Source organism: Phocoena sinus, chromosome 11 (assembly GCF_008692025.1).
Source record: "Phocoena sinus isolate mPhoSin1 chromosome 11, mPhoSin1.pri, whole genome shotgun sequence".
Classification (NCBI taxonomy): Eukaryota; Metazoa; Chordata; class Mammalia; order Artiodactyla; family Phocoenidae; genus Phocoena; species Phocoena sinus.
In genome coordinates, this window is record NC_045773.1 from 43,978,761 (window position 1) to 43,990,625 (window position 11,865).

The window sequence follows — 11,865 nt, forward strand, 5'->3', positions numbered from 1 at the left end:
GAGTCTTCATTGCTGCATGCTGGATTTCTCTAGCTGTGGCGAGCCGGGGCAACTCTTCGTTATGGTGCGTGGGCTTCTCACTGAAGTGGCCTCTCTTTGTTGTGGAGCATGGGCTCTAGGCACACAGGCTTCAGTAGTTGTGGCACGAGGGCTCAGTAGTTGTGGCTCGCGGGCTCTAGAGCTCAGACTCAGTACTTGTGCCTCATGGGCTTAGTTGCTCTGCGGCATGTGGGATCTTCCCGGACCAGGGCTTGAACCCGTGTCCCCTGCATTGGCAGGTGGATTCTTTTTTTTTTTTTTTTTTTTTTGCGGTACGTGGGCCCCTCACTGCTGTGGCCTCTCCCGCTGCGGAGCACAGGCTCCGGACACGCAGGCTCAGCGGCCATGGCTCACGGGCCCAGACCGGGATCGTCCCGGACCGGGGCACGAACCCGCGTCCCCTGCATCGGCAGGCGGACTCTCAACTACTGCGCCACCAGGGAACCCTGGCAGGTGGATTCTTAACCACTGCGCCACCAGGGAAGTCCTCTTCTGTTTTTAAAGTAACACATGTTCAGTGAAAAAAAAATTAGAAAATATAGACATAAAAAATATAAATAATAAACAAACAAAACCTGGAATTAGCCACCATCAACACAGTATTGCATTTTCTTCCAGTTTTTTTTTTTCATGCAGGAATATGTATAGTATTTACAAATTTGGCTTCATATGGTTTACATATAATTTTATATCCAGCTTTTTTGTAACCTAACAATATATTGTGAGCAGTTTCCTGTGTTGTTAAACATCTTTTGAAATTAATACTTTTATAGGTGCATAATATTCCAAATACCATTATTTAAAAAGAAAAACTATATTGGTCATTTTATTATAAAAGAAAGTACATGACCCTTTCATGCCAGTGCCCTGAAAACACTAAATTCAGGGAAGATTTATTGAATGTTGAGGGCCTAAGCAACTTGGCACACTGGCAAATTATATTTAAGGAATGCCATAACAAATAATTCACACTCCAAAAAGAGAAGTGAAATAATCTTTACTGAGCTTCTTCTGCCAGAAATAATTTATATTATCTTGCTTCTTCTCCAAGCCAAGCCAGAAATGATTTAATTATTTAAAAAGTATAAGGCAGATTTGGAGGGAGAAACTAAATAATCATTTGGTTGATTTGATTTTTTTCTTTTAATGAATATTTCAGCCATAGGGTGACCATGGCATGATACGTTACAAATTAGACATAAGACCTTTTGAACACCATAGGTTTTTTCACACCATTAAGGCAGAAGGGGGCCTGTTTGCTGCCTCCACAGAGTCATATGAAGATCTTTCTGCAGAACACTCCTGTCAGTTATACTGGATGAGTGTTGGACTTCTGTAGGATTCTGTGTAGAATCCTACCACCGCCTTTTGTTAAATGATTACATTATTTTGATATGTACCTCAGTTTCCTCAGCAGTAAAATGAAAGAGTTGGGCTAAGTGTTTTCTGGGTCAAGATTTTACTGTAGGGGTAAAATATGCCTTAGTAGCTTTGAAATTAGAGTTTGAATCCAATTTCTTGGAAAAGAGAGTCCATAAATAGAACCAAACACATTTTGGAATTCAGCATTTGATAAAGGGAACATTTTTGACCATAGATAAAAATTGGATAATCATCTGGAAAAAGTAAAATCAAATCCCAATCTTAATACCAAATTAATTACAAATGGATCGAAGATTTCTATGTAATGCGATATTTATTACAGCATTGTTTTGTAAAGGCAAATGACTGGAAACTACCTAAGTTTTCCTCTAGAGGGGACTCCCTAAATAAATTATAGTTTATTTGTACAGTAGAGTGCTATGCAGCTACTAAAAACCCACTCTTACACTTACAATGAAAGGGAAATCTCAAAGATATATTTTTAAGTAAGAAAAGCAAGGGGCAGAACAGTGTGTATACAGTACTGCCATTTATGATTTAAAAATTTTAGGGACTTCCCTGGTGGTGCAGTGGATAAGAATCCGCCTGCCAATACAGGGGACATGGGTTCGAGCCCTGGTCCGGGAAGATCCCACATGCCACAGAACAACTAAGCCCATGAGGCACAACTACTGAGCCTGAGCTCTAGAGCCCGCGAGCCACAACTACTGAGCCCTTGTGCCACAACTACTGAAGCCCGTGTGCCTAGAGCCCGTGCTCAGCAACAAGAGTGAAGTCACCGCAATGAGAAGCCCACGCACCACAACGAAGAGTAGCCCCCACTCGCCACAACTAGAGAAAGCCCGCACGCAGCAACGAAGATCCAATGCAGCCAAAAATAAATAAATAACTCTATTAAAAACAAAAATTTTTTTTTAATTTTTAAATTTTAAAAAGAAAGAGAGGAGAAAAGAAAATATATTTGCACATGCATACAAGAAGTATACACAGAATCTCTGGTAGAATACACAAAACTGGCAATAGTGGTTACTTCCAGGGAGGGAATAAGGGTGGGGAAAGTGGATGGGAGGGAGCCTTAATTTTCATAATATATTTATTTGTACCTTTTGAATTATTTTTTTAGGTGGATAGATAACATTCTCTTCAAAATGGTCAATGAATCTAAACATATCTTGTTTTCTCATCAAAATGGAGTTCATAAAACCTGCTTCACAGGGCTGTGGTAAGGGCTGGAGCAGACAGTGTAAGCAAGAGCCTAGTGTTGTGCCTGGTGCAGGGTGATCATCCCCCCACCCTGACTTGAGTTATCTAGACAACCTGGGAGTTCCCTTCTACATTGACGCAGAATGCCCTTTTTTCCGTTTCTCTCTCGGCATTGGTGGGGGACAACAGTAAGGATTTGCACTGAGGATTTGTACTTGGGCCTCCACAAAACAGTGATATCTAACACCTCACTCTTGTACCTACAGAATTATACCACTGAAACCACATTTGCCAACCCCTGTTACCCTCGGAATTACAACACCACCTTCACTGAGGCACATGTGTTTGGCAGCCTGTGTACAGAGGACCTGAGACCTGAAAGTTATGATCCCAACAACATCATCACTTTTGAAGGAACCGGGGACCCATCACTGTGTAGGGAAAAGGTGGCTTCCCTATTTAACTTCAGTGCTTGCCATGACCGAGAAGTCTGTTCCTTCAATGGCGTATATCAGCCAAAAGTTAAAGGGTCATTTCTGGTAAGGGCAAAACTATGGAAAGATTCCTTTTTTCCCCATTGAATATTTCTTTCTTACCTTTCTGTTTTTCCTCTGCTGAGCTGTTTCCCACTTTCTTATTCAGTACCCTGAAACCTCCATATTATATCCCATTCTGAAACCTCCATATTATATCCCATTCTGAGAACTTATTTCCTTCTGCACGACTTCCTTACAGGCTTTTGCAGGATTCTACTACACAGCCAGTGCTTTCAACCTTTCGGGTAGCTTTTCCCTGCACACCTTCAACTCAAGCACCTGGAATTTCTGCTCACAGAATTGGGGTAAGGTCAGTATTTAAAGAGAAAGGATCCATATTGGTACGAAACGGTACAGCAGAGTAGATTCCATTTGTGTGCATGTGTGTGTATATTCTGAATTTGACTTTTATGCTGTCCTCCTTTCACCATATCCATAAGATGGGGATAGTAAGGGACCCCAGCTCATAGCTGCATTGTGAATTAATGTTCTAACCATGGGCACAATGGTTATAACAGTGTTTGGCATGTCATAAGCACTCTATAAACTTAGATTGTTCTTCTGTGATGTTGTATAGGGATTTGGTGGGGGGGGGAACATAGGAGATATGGTGTATATGTACAATGGAATATCACTCAGCCATAAAGAATAATGAAAGTTTGCCATTTGCAACAACATGAGTGGACCTGGAGGGTATTATGCTTAGTGAAATAAGTCAGACGGAGGAAGACAAATACTGTACGTTATCACGTATATGTGGAATAACATAAAAAATAAATAAAACAAATGAACATAAAACAGGGACATTTTTATCAATGTATTATTTTATAGTAATTTTAATTATTAAATTCTGGGTGATAAGATTCTTTAAAATATGACAGCTGACCTAAGCTGTTCTGAAATGGTTTTTTTTTTTTTTTTTTGGCTGCGTTGGGTCTTCATTGCTGCGTGCGGGCTTTCTCTAGTTGCAGCGAGTGGGGGCTACTCTTCGCTGCGGTGTGCAGGCTTCTCATTGCAGTGGCTTCTCTTGTTGTGGAGCATGGGCTCTAGGCATGTGGGCTTCAGTAACTGTGGCGCACGGACTCAGTAGTTGTGGCTTACGGGCTATAGAGCGCAGGCTCAATAGTTGTGGCACACAGGCTTAGTTGCTCCATGGCATGTGGAATCTTCCCGGACCAGGGCTCGAACCCGTGACCCCTGCATTGGCAGGCAGATTCTTAACCACTGCGCCACCAGGGAAGTCCCTGAAATGTGTGTTTTAAAACCTGCCTCCTCCCTGTTTTGAACCTGCCTTCAGCTCCCACTGCTGCTCCCCCGGTTTGATGAGGAGTACGCTCGCTCCTACTGCTTCTCAGCCCATTTTATCTACCACTTGCTTGTAAATGGATACAAATTCACCGAGAACACCTGGCCCCAAATACATTTTAAAAAAGAGGTAAGTCAAAGCACAAACTGTTTCCTCCTCTTTCTCTCAAAATAGATGCTTGTGTGTATGTGCGTGAACGAAATGTAGAAGGTAAGTGGGACTTGGGGTTTAACTTGCTAAATGGAGCCAATGAGACTTGATCCCTGGTAAGCTTATGAGAAAAGATGATGGAGAATTCAGAGGAAGTGGTCATCAGAAACCTTCCACATGAGTTAAGGATTGGATGCCAAGAACCGTGGACTCTGAGCTCCGTGGCGGCAGCACTTGTTTTTCATATTCCTAGCATTCAGCACAGGGCTGAGAACATGGAAGGTGCTTAGTAAATGTTGTTGAGTGAATACATAAATATGTTAAGGAACAGAGACTTTTCATCCTGACAAGAAGCTTCAAATGTAACAATTTTGTTAAGAGAATAATAACTAATTGCTCTCCATTCTACACAAATGTCAGAGTAAGATCTATGCTTCAGAGAATAGGGATTAAATAAGCAGCATTAAATAAGAATTTGATCTTAGAATGAGTCTGAGGTCACTGTATTCACTCTCAAGTGTCCAGAATGGTCCAGTGCTGGAATGACAGCTCTTACCAGGTGACTATTTGGTGAGGGGCCTCTGTACCTTGCTTTCATGACGCAGCCTTGCTGATATTTTCATCCAGCACTCTGTTCCCCAGATTCTGGGAGGGTTTTCTCATTTCAGGAAGAGCAGATGTAAAGCCTGAAGTATGTCTGGAGTCAGTCTGTTCAATGTTAGCTTCGGCAATAATTAGATTAAAGCAAGCAATATCCAGCATTAGGCCTGTGACTGTTTACTTTTACATAGATAAAACTGAGTCATCTATAAAAATTAAGGATGTCTGGAGATGTTTAAGGACTGTTGGTGGCATGTACTCTCCAAGCTTTGTTTCTAATTAATCTAATTACCAGGAAAATAAATTATGAGAATGGGGAATGATTTTCCATTAAATACCAATTTGGGGGGATACAGAATTCTAGGTTTCAAGTTCCTTTCCTTTATTTATAAAGAATTTAATACTCAGTCAAATTAGTATTCAAATATGAGGGTATAAATAGACTTCAGAAGATTTGCCATGCAAAGATTTACATCCAAAATATTTTTGGAGGAAATGATCAAATAAGAAATAAATCCAGGGCTTCCCTGGTGGCGCGGTGGTTGAGAGTCTGCCTGCCGATGCAGGGGACACGGGTTCGTGCCCCGGTCTGGGAAGATCCCACATGCCGCGGAGGGGCTGGGCCCGTGAGCCATGGCCGCTGAGCCTGTGCATCCGGAGCCTGTGCTCCGCAATGGGAGAGGCCACAGCAGTGAGAGGCCCGCATACTGCAAAAAAATAAAAAATAATAAAAAAAAAAAAAAAAAAAAAAAGAAATAAATCCAGATGTATAAAAATATAGGAAGTAAGAATAAATGATGTTGTGGCTTAAAATTTATATTAAAAACGAAAAAAGAAAACTAACACCAAAGAAAAGTAAAAGAGAAGAATCCATTTATAACAATCCAGAATTCTAGTATAGCTAATATCCAATGTGATGGGGGTATGGTTGAGGGTCATAGGGTACAGGGACATAAGAGTGGCCTGAAATGCTCATCTTGTAAAGTGGAACATATTTATATCATTTTTAAGGCAATAAATGAAAAAAATAAACATAGGGAAGTAGCACTTATTGAAAATTTAAAACTAAGGTATTAGAAAGCAGTCCAAATATATCAATAATCACAATAATCATAAATGGACTAAACCTACCAGTTAAAAGGCTCTGTCAGATTGGATTTTTTTAAATGAAGTATATGTTGTTTATAAGAGAAACCATCTTTAAGGACATGGAACATTTTTTGGGTTTTTAAAAAATTTTATTGAAGTATAGTTGATTTACAATGTTGTGTTAATTTCTGCTATACAGCAAAATGATTGTTATACATATATATATTCTCTTTCGTATTTGTTTCCATTATGGTTTATCACAGGATATTGAATATAGTTCCCTGTGCTATACAGTAGGACCTTGTTGTTCATCCATCCTATATATAATAGTTTTCATCTGCTAATCCCAAACTCCCAATCCATCCCTCCCCCACCTCCCTCTCCCTTGGCAACCACAAATCTCTTCTCTATGTCTGTGAGTCTGTTTCTGTTTTGTTCATTTTCAAAGGACATGGAAAGTTTGAAAGTTAAAAAAAATTTTTTTAACTATCAGGCAAATACTACACAAAAGAAAATTGGTGTAGCTTTTTAATATCTGACAAAATAGTCTAAGATAAAGAGCATCATTTGAGATAGAGAGGATAGAAGATTGCAAATTTGAAACATTTATACATCTAATAAAATAGCTGAAAAACATGTAAACAAAAATTGATGGAACTACCAGATGAAACTGACGAAGTCTGCTTCCCACTTAAACTGACCTTCTTTTCTTTTTTTTTTATGTTTTTTTTTGGGGGGGTATTTATTTGGCTGCACCAGGTCTTAATTGAGGCACGCGGGACCTTCATTGCTGTGTGCGGGATCTTAGTTGCAGTGTGTGGGATCTTTAGTTGCGACATGTGGGATCTTTTTTTGGTTTTGGCACGTGGGATCTTTTTTTTAGTTGCGGCACGCGGGCTCTTAGTTGCGGCACGAAGGATCCAGTCCCCTGACCAGGGATTGAACCTGGGCCGCCTGCATTCAGTGTGGAGCCTTAATCACTGGACCACCAGGGAAGTCCCCTGACCATCTTTTCTTAGAAACTGGTCCTGGGTTCAGTAAAACATGCATCACCTTCTTTCTTTAGCTATAGATACTTCTGTACCCAATGACAGAGAAACTTTCACTGTTATTAACTGTGCCCTCTTCACGCTTGGCTGTGACGAGGCCATGAGGATTAGTTCTTCTGGCTGTTTCCTCTGCAGTGTGGGAGATTGGGCCCTCGAGCCTTTGTGGTCACAGTGACCTGGGTTCTAGCCCAGTCCCTGCAGTGTCTGAAATTAGGCAAGTCCTTTGACCTCCTTAGGCCACAGTTTCCTGGTGGTGTCTCAGGAGGGTGACCATGGTGTGCCCTGGGGATGTATCAGTGCCTCAAGCCCAGCCCTGAGAACTGAGCTGTCTCCTCTACTCCACAGGTGGGGAACAGCAGCATAGCCTGGTCTCTTGGCTACATGCTCAGCCTGACCAACCAGATCCCAGCCGAGAGCCCCCTGATTCGCCTGCCCATCAAGCCGTCTGCCTTTATGGGCACCCTCACCTTCTTCACAGCAGTGGCCTTGCTGTGTCTGACATATCTTGTGTACCTGTGTGTGTCATCCAGGAACCAGAGGCGCTCCCAGCATGCCTTGGACAACACAGTGGACTCTGAGTGAGCCTCACAATGTGGCTCCTGGAGCCTGAGGGCTGCCCATAACCAGCCTGGGGGGCACCAAACAATGCAAGCAAAATGTCCATCTTCAGGAAACACAGCTAAAGTCCAATGCCTGTGTGCCTCTCAGATACTGATTTATGCCAAAGCACCTCTTGGGGAGTCTCTCAACTGTTCTGTGTACATTGCTCCTCCAGAGACCCCACCACCCACTAGCTGACCTATTGGGGAACAGAGGAGAGACAGGCCATCAAGGTCAGGCTCTTTCATCCAAGTGCCCCAGAGGAAGAGTAAGTTGAGAATATGACAGTTTAATGTTGAAGAATATGCCAGTTTAACGTTGAAGAATTGACCTCAGGGCTCAGTTTGCATTTTCCCTCCTTCAAAAATGCTGTATTTCTCCCAGCGGGTTTGGAAGCTGGCAGGTGTCTAGTAAGCATCTGGCCCCGTCAGATATCTCATTTTATGGCTTCCTCTCATTGGTCCTTAACTAAGACTTTCCTTAACAACCCCCAAAACATTGAGCTCCCTCAGACTGGGAGAACATTGTATCTGGGGGAAAAGCCTCCTTTACCCCAAGGACAGTGGCCCCAGCCAAGCTTCTCTCATGTAGGCAGAACCTGAAGGACAGAGACACGCACAATGTCTACCAGAAAACGACAAGTCGTTCCTGAAGTGGGATTCCCACTCAGGGCTCTGTTTGTTAGATCGCCACCTTTGTGTGTATCATCCTCCTTGCCTCCCCTCCCCATTGCTGTGTCCCCCTGTAAAACATTTATTCCTAGCAAGGCTATCATGTTCCAGATCATTCTGCCTTTGCTAGGCTTTTGCTTATGGTTGGCTTTCCATCGTTAGCACCATATGCATTTCACCCACCATTCCGACAGGTGCACCTGATGTTGTCATAAGACATCCTCTTCTATGATTTGCTTACCAATTATCAGTACTTTCCTAGATGGTAGGCCTCTGCATAGTAGCCACAGTTCTTGACTTTGGGAAAAGAAAAGGAAGCTGTGGGGACATTTAACTCCAAAGTGGGATGGGAAAGAACTCTAGCAAGTCCAATGGCTACAAATTAAAAATAAACATTCTTTCAGATTATAGTTTGTTTGCTGAATACAGAATAAATGACTCTTATTTTATTGTGACTTGCAGTGTGTGTGTTTGTTACCTTGCATATGGTACTCTTTCTCCTAAGGACCCAAGGTGGCATTTATGAAAGGAAGCTTTAAAAACTAAAAAATATTTCTTAAGGAAACGTTCCTAGTGCATTAAGAAAGTCATGCATTAATATCACCTTTATTCCAGAGAGTTCAAAGTGCTTCACTTTAATAAATCTTTGTTTCCTTGAAATAACTGAGTCAAACACTTTCTTTACTTTTTTTGACATTGCAAAGCTTCTGTGAGGCTACAACCTGCCACTCATATCTTGATTCCCACCCAAAATGGCTGCTCCCATCCCAAAGTGCACCTTTGTTCACACAGTTCTTCCTACCTAGACTGTGGGTCATCCTCCCACCCAACCAAATAATCATATTTCTAAAGGCCCAATCCTAGCTCTACTTCTTCCACAAAGCATTCCTTGCACACAAATGTGCATGCATACACACACACACACACACACACACACACACACAAATGATCTATCTCTTGGACTACTTTTAAAAAACTAACTACATAAATTCTTATATTGTTGTTTATCTTTGTGTGTGCATATAGCTTATTCTAAAATACACAGTAGGCTACATAAGGGCAATTCATCACTCACACATTCATTCAACAGATATTTAAGAAATACCTACTATGGGCCTGACACCTTGCCAAGTGTGATCTCAGATTTGGATAAGTGCTATGACTGTATTATATACTCAACATATTTGTTGATTGATGGTTCCATAAATGACTGAGGGGTGGGCAGTAAGCTCTAGAGATGTCAGATAAAATAGCATCCAAGTCACCAAGAGTTTGCAAATAAAAAGATATGTCTGTGCAGGAAAGAAGGTCAAAGCTCCATGAAGACGAGTTGTAGTCAACATTTCTAGCCAATTTGGGAATTTGGAATGAACTGATGAAGTATTTTGAGTTTTCTGACATACACCAAAGAATTCTTTTCAGACAGACCATCTCTAGATCTGCAGGCTAAGTAATGTATCTGGCACTACTGTGGTAGGCAAAAGTCTAAGTAACACCCTCTGGTGTTACTCCTGAGATTACATCATTACATGGCACAAGGGATGTGCAGATATTAATCAGTTGACCTTAAAATGGAGAGATTATCCAGGTAGGCCTAATCATATCACATGATTAAAGGCAGAGTATTTTCTCCAGAAAAGGAAGTCATATTCAAAGCATGAGGAGGATTTGACTATTGCTAACTTGAAGATGGAGAAAGCTAGGTAGAAAGGGCCTGAGAGCAGCCCCTAGGAACTAAGAGCAACCCCTGGCTGACATCCAGCAAGGAAGAGGGACCTCTGTCCTACAACTGCAAAGAACAGGGTTCAGTCAACAACCTAAATGAACTTGGAAGCAGGTCTCCCCAGAGCCTCCAAATAAGAGATTGACCCAGTTGACATGTTCATTTCAGCCTGTGAGTCCCTAAGCAGAGAACCCACCCATACTTCTGAACTTCAGAGTTTCAAGGTCAGAAATGGGTGCTGTTGTAGGCCACTAAGTTTGTGGCCACTTGTAACACAGCCATAGAAAATTAATAAAACTACAGAACTCCAAGCCCCAAGGCTCCAAACAGAGCAAGTGCTTACATTTGAAATATGTAGTAATGATAAAATGATTAGGTGTCACAAATTGTGCCTATTCCTTACAATAACCATGCAAGAAAAACATGGGCTCAGAGGTAAAATAACATGCCAGCATCACCAGCTGGAAGCATTTTTGGAGATGGAGATTGTGAGTTGAGATTCTAGTTAAGTCTAAAATGCATTATGTCCATCATATTTCCTTTCACAGACAAAGGCAGTATCGTGGCACTTAGGAGTTCGACTTTAGAATTTTGTAGTCCAACATACCCATTCACATACAATTGCATGATTATGACAGAGATGTCACGTCACAGCAGTAGTGAAAAATGTGGGACAATTGGATTTCCATATGAAGAAAAAAGGAAATTCAACCCCTTCCTCTTACATTTTCAAAAATCATTCCCAGGTAGTAAGTGTGAAAGACATAAGTGTGAAAGATAAACCTACAGAGGTTTTAGGATAGAATGGAGGAAAAAAATTTAAGATCTTGAATAAAGGAAGGGTTTCTCAAACACTATATAAAAAGCATTAACCATAAGAGAATACTGGGTATGGTTGATTACATTAGATTAAGAACTTCTGTTCATCAAAATACACCATTAAAAGAGTAAAAGGACAAGCCATAGAGTGGAAGAAGGTATTTACAACATATATAATGGATAAAGGACCAGATTGTATGAAGAACTATAAATCAGTGAGAAGAAGGCAGATGATCCAGTTTTTCTCAGTGGGCAAAAGGCTTGAAAAGACATTTTACAAAAGAAGAAATCTAAATGTCCAATAAATATAAAAAGGTGCTCAATCTCATTAAATAGGTAAGGGTAATGCAAATTAAAACTACAACAAGATAGCACAATTTACCCATTAGTCTGGCAAAATATAAAAGCCTGACAATACCAAGTGTTAGTGAAAGTATAGAAAAATGGAACTCTCTTACAGCAGGTGGGAATGTAAGTTAGTGCAACCACTCTGGGAACCTGTGCTATTGTCTAATAATGTTGAAGATATGCATACCAGATAGCCCAGAAATTCCAGGCCAAGGTATATATACCTTTGAGATGTGTGTTCTAATGTACATTAGGATACATGCCTAAGAATGTTCTTACCAGCAACCAAGATGCCCATTCCATAAAATGGAAGAATAAATAGTAATATATTTGTACTAGAAAATACCAT

General features: G+C 41.0%; 1 protein-coding gene across 1 annotated transcript in view; it reads left to right on the forward strand.

Annotated features, from left to right (window-relative positions):
- ENTPD3 (ectonucleoside triphosphate diphosphohydrolase 3) overlaps window positions 1-9,034 on the forward strand; it is a 35,041-nt gene extending 26,007 nt beyond the window's left edge. Inside the window, exons 8-11 of the mRNA XM_032648313.1 lie at window positions 2,892-3,164; window positions 3,361-3,471; window positions 4,459-4,596; window positions 7,701-9,034. Coding sequence (XP_032504204.1) covers window positions 2,892-3,164; window positions 3,361-3,471; window positions 4,459-4,596; window positions 7,701-7,937 — 759 coding nt within the window. The 3' untranslated portion in view covers window positions 7,938-9,034. The remainder of the gene's footprint in view (window positions 1-2,891; window positions 3,165-3,360; window positions 3,472-4,458; window positions 4,597-7,700) is intronic.
- Window positions 9,035-11,865: the final 2,831 nt, after the last annotated feature.